Source organism: Centruroides sculpturatus, unplaced genomic scaffold (assembly GCF_000671375.1).
Source record: "Centruroides sculpturatus isolate CEXI.00-Female unplaced genomic scaffold, Cexi_2.0 scaffold1370, whole genome shotgun sequence".
Lineage (NCBI taxonomy): Eukaryota > Metazoa > Arthropoda > Arachnida > Scorpiones > Buthidae > Centruroides > Centruroides sculpturatus.
This window is the reverse complement of record NW_019385615.1, coordinates 58441-83069: the sequence shown is the minus strand read 5'-3', so window position 1 is coordinate 83069 and position 24629 is coordinate 58441. Positions and strand designations below refer to the sequence as shown.

The 24629-nt window shown below is 32.8% G+C and overlaps 2 protein-coding genes across 5 annotated transcripts in view; one reads left to right on the top strand and one right to left on the bottom strand.

The window, feature by feature from the left end:
* The window catches only part of LOC111640605 (ubiquitin-conjugating enzyme E2 R2-like), a 34017-nt gene extending 25231 nt beyond the window's left edge, over nt 1–8786 (top strand). The window contains exons 2-5 of the mRNA XM_023386634.1: nt 5570–5656; nt 5730–5827; nt 6027–6161; nt 6244–8786. Coding sequence (XP_023242402.1) covers nt 5570–5656; nt 5730–5827; nt 6027–6161; nt 6244–6469 — 546 coding nt within the window. The 3' untranslated portion in view covers nt 6470–8786. The remainder of the gene's footprint in view (nt 1–5569; nt 5657–5729; nt 5828–6026; nt 6162–6243) is intronic.
* A 3779-nt stretch (nt 8787–12565) lies between these two features.
* LOC111640609 (galactose-1-phosphate uridylyltransferase-like) lies at nt 12566–21669 on the bottom strand. 4 transcript variants are annotated; one of them, XM_023386641.1, is made up of 10 exons: nt 21311–21607; nt 21070–21239; nt 18922–18997; nt 18671–18846; nt 18543–18599; nt 14208–14330; nt 14009–14141; nt 13858–13941; nt 13644–13795; nt 12566–13580 (listed from the first exon to the last, which is right to left on the bottom strand). In XM_023386641.1, exons 1-10 carry the CDS (start codon nt 21327–21329, stop codon nt 13530–13532), a joined length of 1041 nt encoding a protein of 346 aa, XP_023242409.1. In that variant the 5' UTR covers nt 21330–21607; the 3' UTR covers nt 12566–13529. The 4 variants fall into 4 exon arrangements, with proteins under 4 accessions (XP_023242409.1, XP_023242408.1, XP_023242406.1 ...); XM_023386640.1 differs by having other exon boundaries at nt 18671–18849; nt 21311–21601; XM_023386638.1 differs by having other exon boundaries at nt 14009–14330; nt 21311–21669.
* Nucleotides 21670–24629: the final 2960 nt, after the last annotated feature.

Genomic DNA, 24629 nt, shown 5'->3' with positions numbered 1-24629 from the left:
TAAAGATTTATAGCACATTATAATTTAAATAGAGGTTAGAATCTAGAGGTCAGGACTACTAATCAGTGAGTTAAGTGGGTCAGTGTGTCAAAGTCCACATTCATTTAAAATTTATAAATTAATGGTAAAAATTGAGACTAGAAATATTTGATGGAGACCCACAATTTGCTAAATTAACATCATAAAAGATGTAGATGAAAATTGTAATAAATGAACTGAATTTTCTGTAATTTTTGTACTGATTTCATATTTATAAATAAATGGAGATCATCTTTCTTCTACTGTTATGTATCTTGCATACTTTTTGCTCATAGGATTGAAAATCTTTTATTGGGATTTTAGACATTTCTGCAGTTATCTACAGAAAATTGTTTTTAGGAAGATTAACATTTTTATTATTGTGTGCTTAATATTGTAGTTTGGGTGTGGTTGGATAGAGCAAGTTTTTATTTCTTTATAGTTAAGTTCTGCCTGTCAATCAAAACCAGAGATATTTATTATTATTTTTGATTATATCTCCATTTATTCTTAAATCATTTCCAGTTTTAAAGCTTATCTTGGTTTTAGTATCTGATCAAATAATTCCTTTACAGAGACAGAGTGATTAAACTGTTTTTCTTAGTTTTGTGATGCAATGTTAACAGTAAATTAAGTTCTTTGTCTTGTTTTAGCTTTGTAATTTCTTATACATTGCAACTATTATACGATAGTAGTGTAAAATATTTGCAAAAGAACTTTGAAGTTGTTTGTATTTGGATGTGAAATGCCTATTTAATTGTTTAAACTAGCATTAAGTTTGCTTGTTTAATGCTGATTACAATTATTGTACACTGCTTTATTGTATTTTGCATGTTTAAAAAATTTGTTGTTCATTCCAAATAGTGTTGTTTGATGAGATCAGAGGTCATAGTTTGTTTATTAATTTACAAACACTTGGATGTATAACTTTGTTTCAATTCTGAAATGAAAATTAAGTGAATAAAGATTAAGAATTTAATACCATATCCTTATGCCTTTTCAGATACCATAAATAATTTAGCTGCCTTGAAAGTAACACACCTTTAAAGCAATTTCTCCTTGAAAAACCCACTACATATTAATAGTAATTTTGTTTCATATCTAGGTTTAGGCAGTTGCATTGCCTGTCAATTGGTAAAATGAATTCTCATCACAAAATATATATTTAATTGTGAAATATTTGACAGTATATTATTAGCATGACGAGGTGAACAACACTCATAATGAAACACGTTTTAATGCTTGGATATACGACTCCAGTTCAAGTTGGAAACACTACTGCCCACTGCCAGATATTTCAAGAAGATACACGGGAACTTGACCCGTGTCACTGTCTTTATAGCAAATACAATGCATTTAAAATAACTCGACAAGGTGTGACTCACCTCGGTGAACTTACTCAAGGTTATTGTTTTTTAAGTAGACAATTTAAGTTATTCTTGCTTGTTTACAATAATCAATCAGAAATTTATTGCTTTTCCTGTTTCTTGCATGCAAATTTATACTGATAGGATCAAGACAGATGTCCTGCTCCAAAACAATAGTAATCTTTCATGTATTATAAAATGTGAATACCCATTAGGAGCATGGCAGAATGAATTATTTGTTTGAGATGCTTTGTGTAAAAGAACCCCAACAAATAAATTTATTTCTTAATAGTGTGCCAAGTTGAATTATTACATATCTGAATGCTGATTTATATAATTGACAATTATATTCAGTTATTTCATATGAAATGTTTTATTATTTTAAAAGATTGAGCATAAATTTGAGAAAAATGTTGAAAAATTGCTAACTAAAGCTTGAAAATGTCAATTCTTGATCAGCTAAAATGATTTTTTTCAGAAATATTCTTGAATTTAACATATAGAAATAAGTTTTTGTTGATCCTAAATTGTCAGTTTATTTTTAAGGCTAATTAAATTAATTAATTACCAAACCTTGGCAAATATAATCTTTTATACCTATATCTTGTATAAGAATTGATAAAGAAAATTTAAAATTAATTACTAATTTAGGACAGACAAGAGACACTATGATTATTAACTCAGGTTAATAATATTAACTGAAAATCTTCTTGAGTTTGTGGCACAATTGCGTTCCTTCAGGCCAAATTTCAATAGTTAAATTAACTTTTAATTGCTGATTATTTCCAGGCCATATTAAACTTAACTAAAGCATAAACAATTATAAAATTAAGAGTCTATTAATTAAATTTTGACTTTTATAATTGATTTTGGGTGCTTGTCACAACATTTTTTAATATAAAAACCATAATTTTTCCATTATCTTACAGTGAAAATGACAATAAACTTGCTTTACAATAACACAAGGATAAATTTATATGATTTATTTAAAAATATTAGATACAACAAAAGGATCTAATTATTTATTTCCATTTTTTTCTATTATCAGCTCGGAGCATAAGCCATAGGCATAAAAGAAAAACTTAGTGCAGGGATTTAATCTCCATCCTTCATATTTTGTAGCAAAGTGAAAACTTATTTTTAGAATTTTTTTAGCAAATGTAGGTAATGAGGACAAGTATAAATGAAAGGTAATGCCAAGATTGCCTTTAAGAGGATCCATTAATAGATTACTAGCAATATTAATGTAAAATAGATAAGGTTACTATAGAAACATCCAAAAACATGCTAATAAAAAATTAATTTTTATTGTACTTACGTTCTATTTTTGTTTCTAATAATGAATTAGAAGAAGTTAAGTTGTCGGTGTTTTTTTTTTTAATTTTATTAAAAAGATTCTCTATTTTATCTATTAAGCTATTATTTTTAATGTAAATATGTGAGACTAGTTCATTGTAGCCATAAATTTTGGTAAGTTTATTTGTGAGAAATAAAGACAACTTAGAATATTTTCAAATCAAAAAATTACTGTATTCATCTCTAAGTGCATTTTAATACACTTAGAATAGAATTTTTGCTTTCAAGAACCTTTAATTAATTGTTCTTTGATAGCTAGTTTGAGGCTGTCTTAGTTGATTATATTCATGATTGTCCATGCATAACTGATGTTTATAACAAATCTTTAATTTTTTTACAGTGTGATTTGTTTTGATGAGTTTGTAGAGGATAATTAAGTAAAAAGTTTACATTAATACATAATATAAATTCTTTTGACACTTTATTTTGTATTTTCGTAAAATTTATTTACAAAATTGTTTAATATCTTCTTTAATAATTGTGGCAATTTATGCTAGATAGGCAGACAAGTTTTGGATCCATGTCAGCTTGCAAACTAATGTAACGTTGTCCTGTTGCCAACGTTGCAAGATATATTCTTAATTAGAATGTCTTGCAATTGTTCTTTTACCATAATAAGTTCCATTAAATTCTCTAATAAAGTAGCAAAATGAGGTGAAGGTAAATGCATTGGGAAGCGAGGACTTTCTCAATGTTATCAATTTATTAGCCACGAGTGACTCGAATGATAAGATGATTAACTGTTGAATGTTTGATATGTAATGAAGTAGACTATTAAATTTGAATAAATGCTTTTATTTGTAATAGGATATTCCATCATTCATACTTCATATATTCTATATCTTTTCAATGTACCAAAAAATGCAAAAATATTAACATATTTTATAGAGTTGTTAGTTGATTAGTCACATTATTTACATTCTGTTAACAACTTAAAGGAAAGGAGATTTTTTTGTAAATTGCACAAAATGATGATTTTTTTCAAATTATTCTTTAGATAACAAAATAAATTTAATGAACTATTAGATGATGCCAATCTGCCATATTAATGGGCTATGATAAGTCTAATTTAATAATTAAATGCAATTTTACTAGAGGTGGGCAGTTACGCTACCATCCCATAATAATGTTAAGAAGTTTAATTTTAATTTAGAATTTCTAAAAGAAAGGAATTGTCCCGGAGTGGGACGCAAACTCACAACTCTTACTTTCCATGCAGATGGGTTGCCAATTATGCTATCTGGAACTCCATCCAATCTTTGTTTTCGGTGCTATTAGGTATAATCATACCAATTACTTGTGGCACCGATCTGGAATGACTAATGCCCACTGCACCATGGCTCTCGGCTTTCTAATGCTTTTGTCTCGATATGGTGTATATGTACTGTACATATATCAATAATCCATAAACCATATTTTGAAGTAATGCCAAACAATCTGCAGTATTATCAGGCTATAATAAGAGTAATATGGGCAGATCATTTGGCATTACTTAATAATAATATAAAAATCAGGTATATGGAATGTTTATATTAGAACAATACATAAATAACAATATTTTTTTATCTGATTCTTCTTCCCCATTGAGTTTTAAAAGGTAATTGCACTTTGAGTCACTGCCTAATTCTTGTTTGTATGCAAATCTTTCCATGTTAATTTCTGTACTTCCTCTTTGCAACCTTCTTCCTTAATATTGATTTATTAATAGAAAAAATTACAGGTCTTAAAAAAAATCTCTTCCTTTTTTTGTGATGTAATTTTTCCTTTTTATACCCCCTCTACTCTCAATTTATGCACTGGTTAATATATTGCAAAGAATAGTCATTATTTTAAACATGTTTGATTGATAAACTGGTAATACATTTTTATTAATTACATATTTACACGTTTAAGATTTGTTAAAGGAAAAAACTTGTCCTGTTGTATGAGAGAGAATTAAAATTTTATAGAATTACTACTATTTAAATAACTTTATTTGATTTTTTTGTGAAGTACAGTAAAGCGTTAATTATCTGAATGCCGATCAACCGAAACGTCGGTTAACCAAAAGCATTCCACTCGGACTGTGTCATGATGAACTGAATGTTTTTGATACTAGATTAACTTCTAAAGTATAATTTTTTTTTTTCGTTTTTATATTTTTCAATATATTTATTCTGTTTGTACAAAATAAAGAAATAATTTTTAACAATATAATAGCCACGATGATTATTATAAAAATTTTCATTAGGCTTAACATCGACAAAAATTCAATGTGAAGTGACATGCAACAGAGAAAAATTTAAACATGGGATATATTAATATACTATTATTGCAATATACTATATTAATAATGTATTTTTTCGTACATAATCAGTTATCCAAAAAATCAATTTTCCGAACAACCCCAGTCCCCAATTGATTCGGATAATTGAAGCTCTACTGTAATAATTTATCATTTATATGCATTTATTGCACGTGTTTGAATGCACATATTACTCCGTTTAATAATGCTCATTTGATTAGTATTATTTCTATTTCTTAGCTAAATCATATTTCAATTGTAATTAAGTTTTCTTTCTATAAACTTGCTTCATCCATCATTCATTTCTGCAAGACATCTTGAAATCTGCAATTCTTAGAAGCTTAAAACTTTTAAGATATAATCTTACTTTCATATCAAAACATATTCTGTGTCTGCATTTTATCATAGTTTCTAGTATTAAACTATGACGTAAATAAATATATGTCATACTATGACTTACTGCTTCTTGTGTGGAAAGGTGTATGTAAAATGTATCATAATTCTAGTGTTGTTCAATCCAGTTCATAATTTTTAAAATTTTCAGGCTCACATGAGGTTTCCTCCAGATTATCCTTATTCTCCACCTACCATTCGGTTTTTGACTAAAGTATGGCACCCTAATGTTTATGAGGTAGGGACTCTGTTCTTTGTTGTTATCATTATCATCAAATGCAATAAAATTTCAATAATTTACTTTTTTTTAGAATGGAGACTTGTGTATTTCAATCTTGCATCCTCCCGTAGACGATCCTCAGAGTGGAGAATTACCTTGTGAGCGTTGGAATCCTACACAGAATGTAAGGTAAGTTTGTACTATCTTGGTTGTTCATTTCAATTGATTTACATGGATGTACTGTAATTTTAAGTTTAATTTTTCTAATACAAATTTGGAACTAAATGGTGAATACAAAATACGAATTCTAATATGGGACTCTAAATGGTGAATTTAATTTGTCTTTGATGAGATTGTGATCATAATTCTGTTAAAATATTTTATTTAGAACAATTCTGTTGAGCGTAATATCACTACTGAACGAACCAAACACATTTTCGCCTGCCAACGTCGACGCATCCGTAATGTATCGTCGATGGAAAGAATCCAGAGGAAAAGATAAGGAATATGAAAATATCATTAGGTAAGATTGTTGTTGCCACTTTTCGCATCGAATAGTTCCATTCCTAAATCACACAATCATTTTTGTACTAATCGTTCAACAGGAAGCAAGTACTGGCTAGCCGAATGGAAGCGGAAAAAGACAACGTGGTGGTACCCACGACCATCGAAGAGTACTGCATCAAACACAGCGCCAAGCCTTCCGAAACCGAGACTGACATGACGGACTTCTATGACGACGACTACGGTGATGACATGGACGATAACGACGAAGAGGAAGAGGAGGAGTATAATGACGACAATGAAGATTCGGGAAACGGTGAATCATGATGAATTAGTGATATACAATAGCTATATTTTGCCGAACAGTCAAAGATAAAAAGACAAAAAAAATTTAAAAAATAAAAAAAACTTCAATGACAATGAGAACTGACCCAGCCAAAACTTTTTTTTCTTAGCTGGGTACTTAGAGGTGTATGGGAAGATACAGGTGACATTTAAAAACAAAAAAAATAACAAAAAAATAACATATATATGGAAATGATTTCTGCTGGATTCTGTATACTTCACGCTATATTACTGAAGTTTGGAAGGTATGCTTACGTAAGTGATTTTTTGAATGGTGAATTAATTTTGTAAATTATTTTTGATTTAATTTTTTTTTTCCCCTGGTGCAAAAGTGAGATTTTACTTACAGCATAGCTTCCTTTATTTTTGTTTTTTCTCCCTCACCCCTTCCTCTTCCTTTTGGAAGGTCTTATTCTTCTAGTTTCATCATTTTTTTTTTATTACTCTCCACATCATTTTTTTTTTTTTGATTGTAGGAAAATGTTTGTCTGATAGATTTCTTTTCAATATTGATCAGTTTGTCCGAGTCTAGTTATTGTATTACATCCCCAAAAGTCCATTTCTTGTATTTTATTCCCTTTTTTCTTCTCCTTTTGTGTGCCGAAACAAATTATGTAATGCAGAATATGAAATAAACTTATGTATAGTATTATTCCTAGTTAATTATATCAGGAAGTAAATAGTAAATCAGTTCCTCTCAAATTTTTAATTATTATTTCACTGAAATGTGTTGTTGCCGGCTTTAATAAGCTACAATTGAGTTTACTTCTCACATTTTTCAAAATATTTATGCCTCATGCTGAATTTAATTGTCTGATTTGTTAGGCCATAACTTGACAAAGTATATAGATGTAGAGGAATTTGGACTAAAGATAGATAATTAAGTCACCATCTTAATACAATATTCTGAAAAAAAAAATTGATCTGGAGTGGACTCTAACCCACAATTCTCACTTGCCATGAAGGTGCATTGCTAATTATGTTAGCTGGATCTCCGTTCAATCTTTGCTTCCACACAAATTAATTTGGAAGATGACCATACTACACGTGCATCCAACTTATGGCCCAACAAATCAGGCATTATTGTTTAGTTTAGAATTCTGGCTTGGTTTACTGTGTAATTAATTTTTATTTGAAACGTTTTAGTTTAATTTTATATGTTATCAGGCCTCGGAATGGATCACTACTCTCAATAATTTCAACCCGGCATTTATTAGGCTATGGTTATGTTCTACAAAAAATAAAGAAACTGAGTAATGAATAGATCAAAATATACAGATGTAGCAAAGGATAATTAACAACCCCTTTTATTAATTTTAGTTAACTGACTCGGATTCGACACACTCAAACGAAACTGGAACTCAGAGATTCTTTAGTTCTGGTTTTACCAGAGACTGTAGTCTATTCAAGTCTTTACCGTAAGGCTGCATTTATGCAAAAACAAACTTTTCAGACTAGAATTTGCAATCACGACACTATTTATGCAGAAGTGAGAAATGAATTTCTTGCACAAACATGCGAGAAAAGGACACAAATGTCTAGACCCTATATGAGCATTGGTTCTAAATTCTGCTGCTGTGGCAAACAGCAGTATTTTCTGGTCATAATTAATTACAAATTATGGTTGCTTTATTTATCATATTAACATAATTAACTTATAGTATTGTCCTTTAAACAAAAGAAAACATTCTCGAAATAAATTATGTCAAATGAAACAAAACCCATGAATGTAAAATAACATTTGAACCTTACAAATAACGTATATCATTGTGGCCAACTAATTTTGTTTCAGTCACTGTTTCCTTGCCAGGATTTATTATTCTGACTAATTTTGAAGTCATTTTCTGTTTCGAGGCCTGTATTACAATTGCAAGTGCGGGAGATAATTCAACTAGCTGTGTAAATTATGTAATTTTGAGGTGTTTGTCTTTTTAATTTTAAGTTCCTGTTAAGTTTCTCAGCCAAGAGAGTGACTTTTTTTTTGTTATGATATCAATATGTAGATAATTAAGACATTGCTTACTGATGTTTCCTTGACATTGCAATGATTAGCAAAAATTTTAAATATTACATTTACTGTTCTAAGCAGGGAATAAATGTAAAAAAAAAAAAAACACTTTTCCATTTCACGTTTGAACTAGCTGTTACAGTATTTTCAATAGAGGAAATTGATCTTGTCACTTCTTCCCACTTGACTGTGTTCTTGTCATCAAGCTAAACTATTTTTGAGATTTTTGGTCGCGTTGAGAAAATGTAATTCTGATGACAAACGCATTAGAATTGCTTTGTGTTGTGTCAAAAGAATCTACTTCCAAGACCAGTGACATTTTGTCAGAGACTTTGACACCTTGCAAACAGTAAGCATGTTTGAGAAGAACATATTCTACTATCTTATTTGATCATTTCATAATTTTTTAAAACTGGATATCAATGCTTAAAGAAGTCTAAAAACTAAAGAAAGAAGAGAGCTGAAGCTAATACAAAACATAAATCAATATAAAAATATTTTGTGTGTTTAAGACAATTTACTGGTGTTTATCCTATTTTCTTGTCTTAATGCCAATGATAATTTGAAGAGAATTTGAAACTGGTAATCATATATTCTTGATTGTGTTTTTTAATTAAAAGGAATAAACTTATTTCAATATTTATTTTTACATTTAATGTAATTTATCTGATTCATACATATACTGTTCAATTAATAACAATAATCTCATTTTATAATTATGTGAAGAATTTAATATAGTCTAAGCAAATTATAATACTTCAGATTTTTCCCGTAAGCACTTTAATAACGTACAGTGATACCTCAGTTTTCGTCAATAATCCGTCCGAAAACAATTGACGAAATCCAAAGCAATTATTTCCACATGAATCAATGTAAATCCAATTAATTCATTCTAGACACTCAAAAATACATACCAAAAACACATTTTATAAAGAATAATTAGTGTGTTTAATACTGAAAATGATAAGAAATTAGTCTTTACATTAATATAAAATGAATATAAAAGACTAATTTCTTGTTATTTTTTGGTATGTATTTTAGAGTGTCTGGAATGAATCAATGTAAATCCAATTAATTCATTCTAGACACTCAAAAATACATACCAAAAACACATTTTATAAAGAATAATTAGAGTGTTTAATACTGAAAATGATAAGAAATTAATATAAAATGAATATAAAAGACTAATGTAAAGAATAAATGAATGTTTAACATGACATTCGAATGGCTGCTTGCTGTGGAAACTTTCATTGGTCCCATGACGAAGCTAGAAGGGAAGGAAACAATGGAATTGTTTGGCTTTTTTTAAAACTCTTTCTGCCCTGTGGGCAATAAGAGGGCCTCTTTTAGCAAGCCCATTATGGGTTCTGTCAGACCCACAATGGGGCAGCAGCTGGTGGTGAGTGACGGGGCCCGACATATCCAGNAAACACATTTTATAAAGAATAATTAGTGTGTTTAATACTGAAAATGATAAGAAATTAGTCTTTACATTAATATAAAATGAATATAAAAGAATAAATAAACATTTAACATGACATTCGAAGGGCTGCTGGCTGTGGAAACTTTCATTGGTCCCATGATGAAGCTAAAAGGAAAGGAAACAATGGAATTGTTTGGCTTGCTAAAAGAGGCTCTCTTAGTGCCCCATGGGGCACTAAGAGGGCCTCTTTTAGCAAGCCTGTTATGGGTTCTGCCTGGCCCACAATGTGGCAGCAGCTGGGTGGTGAGTGACGGGCCTGACATATCCAGACGGACCACTCCTGAAAAATTCCTGGGGATTTTTTGACCCATGCGCATTAGATCCCGGGTCCCCCCATAGTAGTAGGCTGCCTCCTTTGATTGCTTGGCTGTCCGGCTCTCATAGAGGAGTTGATTGGCTAAATGCAAGGGGAGGTAAATTCTCACACAACCAATTATCAACCAAGACAAATTTTTTGCGAAAATAATCAATGAAAACCGAGGTATTACTGTAAATTTGTTTATGGCTTAAAAATTATCAAGAGAATAGCATACAATCTTTAGACTTCTGAAGGAATCCAATTTGTGGAATTATATGGGAATAATAGTTCAGTTCAAACAATTCATATAAAGTTGAATCATTATACAATGATATAAAATTTAAAGACTAAACCATAAAGTTTCACTTATAAATAGTAATTTGGTTTTAACTAAAATAAAATGGGTATAATTATTAGGATAACAATAAATACAGGTTTTAATGTAAATTTGAGGAGTATAAATGGGGCAACTTGCCTTAAAATTTACACCAATAAAGCAAATTTCACCCATTTTGAAAACATTAATGTTCACACAATAACAAATTTTTCCAGAATTTGTTAACCCAAACAATAAATTACCTTCGTGTCATCCACAAAATAGTTTTATTTCCAATAATAATTTTATTATTCACGTTGAAAAGTGTAAAAAGCAACATGATACATAATAATTGTTCTATTTTGAGTAAAATAATTTTCTTCTCTAGGAAGTAAGGACAAGTTCAACCCCCAATTGTAGAGAAATTCAAACATCTGGTTTTAGCAGACCATTTTACTGTGCTCGGGACATAGGGGTGAAATTTTAAGGACACCCACCCCTTTGAATGGATGTAGTTTCATGCATACATGATGACAGGTTTGGCTACATTTTTACTGTTTTGGCACCAAAGAACATTGTTTGAAAATCATGATTTCTTTAATCACTCTGATATACTACCTTCTTATTTTGTTTGATTTGAAAATTATAATAAAATTAATTTGATATATGTATAGGCAATCAAAATCTTTAAGCACCATGTGTTGCAGAAATGCAACATACACTATACATTGAAATCTGTGCTGTGTTACTTTGGGAAAACAATAGCCATATAAATGTAATGGAAACTGCATTTTACCTAGTAAATTTTTTTGATAGAATGCTAATAGAAATTTAAATTTTTTAGGGAAAAAAGATTGGGGGAAGCAAAATTTGCACATTTCTCATAATTTTCTTGCACAATAAATATGAAAATATATAGCACAAAAATAAATATTTGAGTAGAAAATCTTACTTTATTCTATTTTTCTCAAATTTGTATTGATCCATTTATGTGGTAGTTCTGTTGAATTTAAAATGGATCATATGCCATCTTTTATGCTCAATGTAATCAGAAAAAAAAAAATCACTTGGGACCATGTTGCAATTTCCCACATGCCTAAAAATCAAGGAGAAAAATTATTTTCAACAACAAAGACAAAATAGCATAAAAATTATGACCATTTATTAGTATATTGTCCAAAAAAGAGCATGGTCTGATGATGTTTTATACCCCTAATTCTGTAAATTATACAAACTTAAAGCAAAGTAAGAAATTTCAAGGTCATTGAAACTTTGTATTAAATATTGTTCCTCTAGTGATTCGTATTAATGTGAGTTGACTATATCCAATTTATTTAGAATTTATCAATCAAATGATGAAATGACATTTTTGTCAATTGTCTTTTTTGAATGTTAGAAAAAAAAAGTTGATAAATAATGAAAAATAGTATATACACAACTTGCCCTTTATCATCTACTAGGACTTCCATATAGTAATAAAAGACTTACTATACTGCTGTGATCAATTGGATACAAAATCCTAGTAGACAGTGATAATTAACAATTTTTCTTCTAATTTCTAACAGTTTTGAATTATACAAGGTGCTTTCCATAAGTAATGCGACCAAGTTTTTCATGATGCGATGATACGTCATATCTAGTTCTAACCCGCTGCACTAATTGGTGTGGTGTGTTGAGACCAAGCGAGTTTTGAAGCTATTTGCTTCCAAGCTGCTGGTGGACAAGGACGTTCATTCCCATGAACCCCATTTTGATTTAAAGTAACACGGTGCAATGGATCATTTTGTGGAGCAATGTTACGTTATCAAATTTTGTGTTAAACTTGGGAAGTCCACCACCAAAACCTTTACATTAACCTATTCTATGTTGAAATTTTTATTTATTGCCTGTGATGCCATGTTGAATTTTCATCGATGTTAAGCCTAATTTTTTTAAAATAATAATCGTGCTTACTGTATCGTAAAAAAATTTTTTTTTATGTTTCACAAACAAAATATATTTATCAAATAATATAAAAACGGAAAAAATGTTATTTTAAAAGTTCGTTTTAATATAAAAATTGTGACGCGAAGCGACATCTAGTATCAAAAATGTTCCGATGTAAACACGGAAATATTCGGGATCGCCCACGCAGATCAATGAGGTCAACACAGGACAGGTTAATTCAGCAGGCCTTTGGGAGAGATTGCTTGTCCAAATCACAAGTTTTCTGATGGCACAAGTCGCCCTGCCCCAAGAAGGCACACATGAGCAAGTCCAGGATCAAAACCATGCTCATTGTCTTCTTTGACGTCAGAGGCATTATTCACCACAAATTTGTACCTGCCAGGACCACTGTAAATGTTTTCTACTTGGAAGTTCTCAAAAGACTGGCAGTGCATGACCCTCCTCTTCAAAGTGACATCGAGGACATGTGGAAACTTCATCACGACAATGTGCCAATTGTTTAAAATAAAAAGTTGTTATAATTTTTAAAACAGTTAAAAAAAAAGTTAGCCGAAGATAGGATGAACCTAGATCACCCACATGGCAAGTTCGCTACAGACACCTATTTCGCTGTGCTGCCATAGTGTAAAATCGACCAGTATATGAGCAGTACTTAAAACTTTAGACCCCTTTTCCTCGGAATCTTCTGGCTAGTGCACTTTACAATTATTCTGGGTAGACACCCTAGAGTATACAAATAGCCTGTGAAGTCTCATCCTGAACTGAATTTCCGAGACCGTAAGGTCCCCTTGTGAGTGATGCCAATATTTATCAAGGCATCTTAGTAATTTGTATGTGGAAATTCTTTTATAATTAAGTTTAACAATTAGGAGAAAATGCTATATTTGAAACAACATAGCATCACAATTTATTTTTCATATAAAAAGAACTTAGTAAATTATCTTTTGTTTGAAGTTCAATATAGTTAAATGTATAATTATAATGTTTCAGTCAAATACATTTATAATGTACTTCTGATAAACTTCTTAGTTTCTCTGCAGCCTAATAAGAAATAAACAATTATCTTTTAATACAGATAAATTATTATAAAATTAAAGTACATACTTGTTCGGCAGTCAAATCTCGTTGAGGTTGGGCTAGCATCTCGTAACCGACCATGAATTTCTTTATGGTGGCTGAACGGAGGAGAGGAGGAAAATAGTGAGCATGAAGTTGCCAGTGGCTGGCATCACTGTTAAAATCGCCAGTGGGAGCTCCTAAGAAACATGAATGTAATGTGACAAATATTAAAAAATTCTCAGAAAACCAAAGAACTTACCGTGCCATCCCATGGAGTAAGGAAACGACGTCTCAAATAGGTTATCGTATTTGGTTAGGTGTTGTTTCATAATGTATGCTAGAGCTGACAGACAAAAGTCAAATTATAAATTTTATTTTTAGGCATTCACGTAAATAGTGTGATAACTTACAATGTTTTTCACCATCGTTCAGATCAACCAATCTCGACACACGTCTCTTTGGTAGAAGTAAAGTTTCGTACGGCCACGTCGCCCAATATGGCACTAAAACTACCCAGTGCTCGTTTTCCAGAACAATTCTTTCCTGTAAAATTACACCAAATATCATTAAAATTGAATAAAACTCTGAAGATTTAAAAGCATTACTCACTTTACGCTTTAATTCTTCTTTAAGGTATTCAAGAAGCATTGCAGTACCATGCTTTTCATAATAATTTTTTTGTGCAGTTTCTTCTTTTGATGGAATGTTTGGCAGAAATGAACTTGCCCAAATCTATATAGCAAATACGATACCATTTCAAAAACTGGTTATAACTAGTGTGATTGATTTTACTGTATTAGATAGATACATAGAACATAACACCCCCAAAACAAGCAAATAACTTTTATAGTTCTTTACTTGTTTTGGGAGTGTTGTGGTGTTCTTTGTACAGCCAGCCTATTTATTTTTACTTAACATACTGTTTTTTGCTTCATCCCAGCATTTCACTTACATCCCATGTCTTGAAAAAATTTAACACTCCATTCCGAATTTGATTTGTTATAAAATGTTCACAACTCTTATGAATGCAGATTAAACTCGAACAGATTCCACAAAGGTAGATGCTGGAAGGCAAGAAATACAGAATAGGTTCTATAAATTTGTCAAACTATTGCAAGAACAGATGCAGACAAAATTCATTACAATTACTCAACCGATGGATGCCAATTGTCATTTAGCAAACACTTCCAAGAAAGAACTGTTGTCAAGGACTATGAAGTTAAAATCATAGTTCTTGTTTGCTAGAAAGCACATTTTACTTGTGAATTTATGTCAAATACGATGCTGGGATTAATTAGCATTGCTTTTGGTATTTATAAAGCAAAATTCAGACGTACAACTTAAATTATTTTTAGGACAAACTTAGTAATCATAAAACAAACTTAACTATTAAATTGGATATTGTATTGTAATAAAAAAAATTTTAGAGAAATTTAATTTTTGAAAATAAAAGATTTTCATTATTAAGTATTTGTTTTTATGCCACCAACTTGATATTGCTAATAATGTACTAAACAAACTAATTAGCTAAAATTTGAACATGAATTTCAGTAGTAGCTTTTAAGATGTTTTTATGCATTTCAAAATATAAGATTTGTTTTTATACAGTGATATGCAAAAGTTTGGAATTACAAATTTTGTGTATTCAATTGTTTTTGGTGTGTAATTTTACTATCAAATTAATTTTTGTTATCATATTTAAGTATAAAATTACAAATACATAAAAAAATGCATTTAAAAAATCTGATACATTTAAGATAATTGTATAGAATGAAAGGTTTGTTGTAGTCTAAAGTATTATGTTGTGCTTGTAATTGTCAAGGCATTGAATTTATAAGCATCTCCATCAAATTTGAAATTCTCCCACTCTCCTAGAACTCCTAAATTATCATGTTGGAAATTGTGTGTGTGTGTGAACGGTGCCATCTAATTTTTCAATCATTTCCTGACATCAATTGATCTCTATCAAGAACTTATCAGGGAGTCTGGAGAAAAAGTGTAAACTTACAGAGAATCTGCTGAATATGATATATGACAAGTGTTTAGGATCATTATAGTATTGAAATAATCTGTTAAGAGTCGTGATTACTATAAGTCTTAAATTTGTTTTTGGGATATCTAAAAACAAACTTCACCAAAGTTTGTTTAATAAATATCAAATTAATGCAACTGGATGACACTGTATAATCCCAACTGTAATCCCCCCTCTCCACTGCTGCTCATATATTTTTAGGGAGATTTTCTGTCTGTGATCTCCTCTGCACTAATTTTCTTCTTTTGGAACCACAAACATAAAATTTATCATTTTCTCAGATACTTATTTACATATTTTTTATGATATCTAAGCATTTCTTTCTATTGGTTTCTGACAGAAAGAGCCTTTTTCTTGCAATATCCCACTTTTAGTTTAAAAAAAAAATCACCAAGACTAGAAACTTGCTCAGCTTACCGTGGTGTTAAAATGGCTCCGCAGATATGCCACAATACCCTGTAAGCTAACCAAAGATATTTTGGAACTTCACTCAATGGCCTTCTCGCATTGCATAAAACCTTGTCATTACAAGCAAAATATGTCAAATGTTTTGTCAAGCTACTACTTACAAGTAACTTTATGCATCCAAAATTTCTTACAATCAGTAACAGAAAAATCCACTGCATAAAATCTTTTGTATATAAGTGTTACTTGTAACTTGTAAGAAATAATTCTTTGTAAGAAAAATTTTGTTAACTTGTAAGAAATTGTGTTAAAAGCATTTCATGTTGTCGCTAGATATTTAATGGTTTGCATTTGAATGGGTTTAAAAATATTCATAAGCAGCAATAGACCTATTTTATGTAAATTTAATAGGCAATAATGGTTATCTGTGTTAATGGAAAAAAATCACAATTTTGGTATGCGCCAATGGACTTGCCTCACTTTCAAAAGCAATGATTTGTTGAAAATGTTGATTTTCTTTGAATGAAATATGAAATGTAGTTTAAATAAAATATTCAATTTTTTGTTATTATTTTACTTATTTATTTTATTTTGACATTTCGTACTTCTTTTGAAAAAAACAAAAAAAAATTTAATTTTATACGAAAAAGTGGATAAAATAAGAAAAAATATTCAATAATAAGTTGCATGCATATAATTATATTTCTTAGTTCAGATGATGCAAATTTTAAAATATTCATAATGAATGGTAGTACATAGGGTAATAAATCCATCATATTTTTATATTTTTCTTTAGAGTGGACTTGTCCCACTTTCAAAATCAACAGCTCATATAACCAAATAAACTAATACATTTTTGCAACAAATTCTTATATATCTAGTTAAATGGGAAGTGCTCTTATTAATACTACAAAATTTCAAGGGTTATTTCATTTTATTTTTTTCAACCTCCACTGACCCAGAATAAAAAATAAAAAAAATGAAGAACAAAACCACTTTATTTGTAGAAGGTACTTATTTTCCACGTAATTGCTTTGTCGATTCAAGCAGATATCATACTGTAACACCTGCCAGCTTTTGTATACTCATGTTGAAGAACATTGCTGCCAAGCCATTCAGCCAACCTTTAATACAGTTAGTCAGTGGTATACAGTGTGGACCTTAAAATTTGAGGAAACTCCTCACTGAGCTCAGAAATCATGAACCAATCGATGTCAGTTGATCCACTTTCTCCACCAAATCGTCAGTCATCCCACACTTTCTCCCTTGACTGCCCTCATCATGAACATTGTCATGTCCTTGTTTAAATTTCCTGCACCATTCAGTCGAAGGATGTGTAATGTGTATCTGTAGCTCGTGAGTAAAGATACACATTACACATCCTTCGACAAATTTCACTTCCCTTCGGTAGAAATCGAATTACTGCTCGTACTTCACAGTTGGCTGGAGACTGGATTGGCGGCATCATGTTTACATGTTTACTGCAGAGTAGCAAATGTCTAAAATAGTTTGCTTAGTAATTAGTATATTAATTAAAATAGCATTGTGCCAAGCTAATTACGAAGTGGTGAGGGAATATACTACTTACTAGGTGTGCACCCTGTCCCTGCTCACATGCTTCCAATTTTTTTTCATGCATTAATGGAAGTTGGAAAAAAAAACACCCTACAAGGGTGTTTTTTCCAACTCCACTAATGCATCTTCATTTTCTATTGAATTATAACATTTGATTTGGTGATAATGACTGATATCAACAATGATACCAATGAAGATAATGGCTTTACATAAACGACAACACGCATTTTAAAGGTATTTGGAGTTTATTAATTAATAAGTGACAACAAACAGAATTTTAAATGTCGTTCATTAAAGAATCAATTAGAAAGAAATTAATGTAATAGATGATTCAAAATTTTAATAAAATGAATATTCATTGCTAGATTTCATTTTGTCCTACCCTCCAAGAGAAGTCTCCACTCCAGTTGCAATTTTATCAACTGAAGATTTTTTCAAGTCGATTGATGAAGGATACCTCAGATGCAATGCTTGATGCAAGCAAAAATATTGCATTTTTCCTTACAGCCAGCATTGTGCATACAAGTTGAAAACTGGCTTTTATGCAGCAGAAACATAACTTTTAACTTATTTTCTTCCGCATTACTTGTAAATGCTCATATTTATGCAACTGCTATTGTTTGAAGACTTAAAACCTTGTAATGGAGTATCAATAAAGTTAAGTCATTTTACTTATATTCTTAACTTGACCCTTATTCCTGAGAGATTTTATTTAAATTTGCATCAAACTTGTCTCTAAACTGTTTCAAAGGACTTTAATAAACTACAACCTTCAGAAAATACCAAGAGTATTCAGACTTGCAAATCACTATTTTAAATTTCTACATATTAATATATTGCATACATATTTTTATAGGAACTCCAACTGATTCCTGAGTAACTGTTTTGTGTACAAACAAACACACACACACAAAAATAAATAAATACAGTACCTGACAGTGTGGATGAGGATTGGAACAGCCTTGTATTTCTCCTTTATTTTCAAATATCTAAAATCAATATAAATTAGTTCTCATAAGGTATGTCAGATGGACATACTGCAAAGATGCCATCTACTTGCCTGCACCCATCTGTACTGTCTCCCCAGTTCCATGCTCTGTTGTACCCAGGCATCAATTACTTCTAATATCTCTTCCACGGTCATCAGTGGCAGAGTCGTGTCGGAACGGGGATGAAAGCACATCACCTTGCACGTTCCTTTGGCTGATCCTGTCCGAAACAGTGGATGTCTGCTCCCTTCTGAAACAACGCCAGATCTGTTTAAGAGTCCATTAGTTTTTTATTACTCCCAATTTGTAGTAATTCACTAACGGGGATCTGGAACATCTTCCACCAGTGCAGGATAATCGTTGTCGAAGAGAAATGTACTGGCATAATCCGGATTTGTCTGACATCATAAAAAAAAAAAAAAAAAAGGATTAGCATGCAAGATATATAAACTTAATTGTACTTCAAGAAATGCAAATAAAGTCAATATTTTTGAAGCCACGTGCGGCATGCTGGAGTTGAGTATAAGCGGATGCCGACCAACATGGCATCTGCTGGTACACACTGGGAAATATGAGAGCTCTTGACTTTACCCTTTACTTGCGACTATGCAAACATGAATCCAGTAGTGGGTGAGAGATTACATATACTTCTTGCAAAGGAAAATCACGAATGAGCGAGAAACGAGAAATCTTGTGGGCGAGAGCAAATTTCTGGCACTCGTAAATATCCAACAGAGTTTGACTTCTATCACAATTTGCCTTTTCTCGCCAAATACTACATGTGCCTCTGAATGAGCAAAAGACTGCTTCTCATATCTTTATATATATATATAGATGAAAGATTTATGTTTTAATATTTTTCAAACTATAGAATTTATGTACGAGGGGGGACCCAAAAATAATGGGGATAATTTTGGAGGGTGTCAGGTTCGTACTATGCATATTTGCCGCTAGATGTCATTAGACGGAAACTTCTGGAATCAGTATGCGAAGCGGCGTCAGCATGTCAAGATTTGTTGGCCTGTAGTGATTTTTTTGAGAGTGCTGTTTTTTGTTTTGTCGAAAACATGATGTCAGATTTTAAAGAGCAATGTGCTGCTGTGAAATTTTGTTTTCTGTTAGGAAAAAGTGGATTGGAAAGTTAAGAAATGATTCAATGTGCTTACAAACAAGATGCCATGAGTAAGGTTGCAACTATGCAGATGTGAGTGAGTGAGAATGTGTGGTGAGAAGGTGTGACGTTTCATGCTCTTGTCTGTGTGGTCATAATAAATGAGAGCGAGAAACATCCTAATCTCTTCTCGCCACATATTCTTTCTTGCTCGCATCTGCATAGTCGCATCCTAAGACAAGGGTTTATGTGTGATTTTCCCACTTTCAAAAAGGAGAAATCTCTTGAAGATCAACCTGGGTCTGGGAGTCCATCCAATGTTCGAACTGACAAAAACATTGAGAAAATTTGCATCTCATCAACAAAGATAGGCATCAAACCATCGACGAACTCGTCGATTTATTGGATTTCACAGAGTTCGATTCAGAGAATTTCGTCACGAACTTAGCATGAAAAGAGTTTCTGCAAAGTTTATTCCACACTTGTTGACTATCAATCAGAAAGGCAATCGCTTGACAACTTGTCAGGCTTAGAAAACAAGTCCGGATCATTTTCCAAATGTTCTTTCAAAGGTGATAACTGGCAATGAAACGTGGTGTTACGGTTACAATCCGGAAACCAAACATCAATCCAGCCAGTGGAAAACACCAGGATCTCCCAGTCCCAAAACAAGACAAGTGAAATCAAATGTGAAAATCATGTTAATCTGTTTTTTTAGGAAAGAAATAGTTAATTCCAAATTCATCCATCCAAGCCAGATTGTCAATCAACATTGTTATTTGAAAGTCCTCAAAAGACTTCCATCATGACCATGCCTTTGCTCACATGGCACTCTCCATGTAGCAGTTTTTGACAAGAAATGGCATGACCCTTCTCCCCCATTCGCCCGATCTCGCACCTTGCGATTTTTTTTTTGTTCCCCAGGACAAATAGGGAGCTCAAAGGGGAGTGATTTCAGACAGTAGAAGAGGGGAAAACAAAAATAATGGAGGTGCTAGGAGGGATTTAGGAACAGAAATTTTATAGGTATTTTGGACAAGTGTATTATGGGTAATAGAGAGTATTTTGAAGGAGATTAAAATATGAAATTGTTAAATACACGATTTTTTCCCCATTATTTTTGGGTCTCCCAGGTATATCTATTTTCTTAGCAAAGAATAATGAAGTCCTTTATCCTTTGCTGTTTCCAGAGCAACATCACATTCTTGGTTTTCTTTTTGTGTATTCATTACGAAGTAATCCTAATAACAAAAGTTTTTCTTTGCTACTACTAAGCGTGGTAGTCGAACCATTTCGATTTTCACTTCCATACAATGCAGTAATTCACTCTTCACTGTGACGTCTCAGCCTTACACTCACCTCTCCATTAGCCCTGACGGCACGAGGACAAAGAGGATTTTTGGCATCGAAAGGAGGAACATGTTTTTCCGGAGGTTTTTCCACTCGACCCTGCCAAGGCCGTTTGGTGCGATGCGGAGAGACCAAAATCCATTCTTCTAACAGCGGGTTGAATCTAACGTGTTGATGTTCTGTAAGCACCAGACACGTTAATTAATAAACTCTAAATAATAAACCAAGGCGCGAACGCAATTCTTCTTACCCGTAGGAATAAACTGCATTTTCTAGACGGACTGGATCGAAATGTTAAATTGTACTACTAACGTGATGAATTTAGGGACAATACGCCTCCTTCCTTACCGTCCAAGGTTACCGGGTATCGACACCAGATGGCGCCGTTCGCACGTAGTGAAAACTAGAGTACAAGATCTAAGAACGTGAAAACGATTAGCAACTGTTAAAAAATTAAAAATTTTCCACGTGACGGATTAAGGTTATTTCGTTGATATTAATGCATTGTGACACGGGCAAAATATATGACGAAACGAAACGAGCCAGTTTCACCCAAGGTACTAAAATATTCTAGGACCTTGAGCTTCATCCGCGTAATTTTGTTGTTGTTGTACTCTCAAAGTTCAAAAGTATGTCATTATTAATATCAGGATACAATCTCGTACAATAATCTGTGTTCGGTAGATATTTTTTGCAAGAGAGATGCAAGCGCAATTAAAAACTAAAGCAATCTTCAGAGACGACGGCAAGACGGATCAAAAGTGTCTTCAAACCTGCAAACAGATGCTAACGTACTGTACATAATTACGAAAAAATATATCGCACTAAGAAACTGCTCGCTGGGCTAAAATTCAATGGCTTGTTCAATTTGTTTTGAATCGAATTGCGACGACGATAATTTTAAAGTGGCATTCATGTACTAGTCAGAGCGTGGCGCTATACCGGTAATTCCACACTACGTTAGGATCGAAATTTTCTCAATGGAGAACACGATTTATTTTCTTCGGAATGGCGTCACCACCTAACTCCATGTCGAAATATCCATGGTGTGAACCGGCCTTCAAGTATAGATCGGCCAAACCTACTCAGTCTGATCGGAGATCGTGGTTATGTCCAATATTTTCGTAATCATTTCTTATCATAGAACATTATTCTTGTCGTCAGTTTCGAATGTTTATGCAAGTTGTTTCAGGATAAGGCCAAGACTCCACTAGCGTAAAAACAGGCTAAAAACCTTCCCCGTAAAAACTTTTAATCACGTGACCTATTTGCGTTTGTGTCTGGATTACAATGGAGGTCCGACTAGCAAAGTTTTTACGGCGACGGTACTATCGACGGTTATATACGCGATATATCGATATAAAGACAATGATTATATTCTACGAGTTTTTTCTGTACTATACAGTAATTACAAATGTAGTAAAAATAATATCTTTACTTTCATATATTAACTTTTATTATCGTATTATTAAGATAATATACAGCACTTATAAGCTTAGCTTTTTTTATTATATACTCCTGTAAATTAACGGATTTTCCTTTGGCCGTCCATATCGCGTGTTTTAGTCATCTATTATTATAATCGGGATACTTCTTGTCGTAGATACACGAATACTTTCGGATATTTTCGATAAATCTTTCCAGATCTATTCTAGAGTAGCTGCGAGAGAACATACACAAAAGCTCGTTTTCCGCCATTTTCGCACCGTGTCACAATGACCTAGATTTCACTGACTTCTGATTGGTGGATGGTACCGTTTTACGGCCGTAAAACGGTATCAACATCAGTATCGAAATGATCGTTCTCCATTTCGGCCAACGTGCGCCCACTATGCAGTAATCTCCATATGAACCAAGGGTGGAGAATAGAATAGAATAGAGTGCGTCCACTTTACCCGAAAACGCGCGATCGAATGTACAATAACATGGCAGCACATATATCTCAAAACGCGCGGCTGACGCCCGCGAAACGCGCGTTCTAAGAAAAATCTATCAACGCGCGTTTAATGCGCGCTTGGCCAGAAGCGCGCGTTTGAGTGTGTATACTTATGCAGAACTCTTGGTTCTTTAAAACGCGCGTTTAAAAACGCCTAATGTGTATACAGCCTTAGGCGGGCTCGTACTTTTTTTTGTGGCGTTGCAGGCATTTGTGAAAAATCACAATAATCGATACTAAAATTATTGTGAAAGGGAATGAATTACCCACGTGAGAAGGGGACAAATGAAAATAACTTGACAATAAGTTTATGTACAAGTAAAATAAATATATACAAAAATTTACAAATTTGTTCGCCAGGTCGCACATACAGACACCCACGAACTCTCCAGGTTCGTCCGTACAACGAGTTTGCTATAGTACAGGTCCTTTAGGTAAAACCCTGACACGTCGGTCTCACGAAAAGAAAACTAAATGTCGGGCAATGTTCATTACTGACAATTACTTTTTACCAACAAAACATTTTCATCACCTGGTAAATATTCCAGCCGATGGAAACAGATTCTTTCATTTCCAGATGGTAATACAAGTCCGTGTAGATTTCGCTTGCATTGCTCCATGCAGTCACTACGAACACCTTAACACACAAAAAACACAAGACAAACCAAGGACCCTTTTCCTTCACCTGGGTGACCTCTCATCCGCCGAAAAAAACCCTGCAGCCAATCCGCAATTCTTTTTTTACCCATTTCCCTCTACCAAAGTGCTACAAACTCTTTATAAAAAAAATTACATATAGCCCAAAACCCGACTATTACCGCTGAAACGGCACACATTACGCCTGACGACTACCAACATACTATATAACCACCAGTACGCGGATACTTTTTTTAAACTCTTTCCGCCCTGTGGGCACTAAGAGGGCCTGTTTTTTTAAGCCCATTATGGGTTCTGCCAGGTCCACAATGGGACGACCGAGTGGTGAGGGACGGGGCCCGACATATCCAGACGGACCATCCTCCGAAAAATTCCTGGGATTTATCGACCCGTCCGGATTCGGTCCCGGGTCCTCCAGAGCGGTAGGCTGGCACCTTGACCATCCGGCCGTCAATATACGGATACTAAAATAATATATGCTAATAACATGCAAATTACTANAATTGCTTTGTCGATTCAAGCAGATATCATACTGTAACACCTGCCAGCTTTTGTATACTCATGTTGAAGAACATTGCTGCCAAGCCATTCAGCCAACCTTTAATACAGTTAGTCAGTGGTATACAGTGTGGACCTTAAAATTTGAGGAAACTCCTCACTGAGCTCAGAAATCATGAACCAATCGATGTCAGTTGATCCACTTTCTCCACCAAATCGTCAGTCATCCCACACTTTCTCCCTTGACTGCCCTCATCATGAACATTGTCATGTCCTTGTTTAAATTTCCTGCACCATTCAGTCGAAGGATGTGTAATGTGTATCTGTAGCTCATGAGTAAAGATACACATTACACATCCTTCGACAAATTTCACTTCCCTTCGGTAGAAATCGAATTACTGCTCGTACTTCACAGTTGGCTGGAGACTGGATTGGCGGCATCATGTTTACATGTTTACTGCAGAGTAGCAAATGTCTA

Excerpts from the sequence above, each read along its gene's own strand:
- LOC111640609 (XM_023386637.1), bottom strand. Across the intron at positions 13,942-14,008 it reads GAACGATGGTGAAAAACATT|CTCTAGCATACATTATGAAA; the intron begins GTAAGTTATCAC and ends TTTGTCTGTCAG. Across the intron at positions 13,796-13,857 it reads TTACTCCATGGGATGGCACG|GAGCTCCCACTGGCGATTTT; the intron begins GTAAGTTCTTTG and ends CATGTTTCTTAG.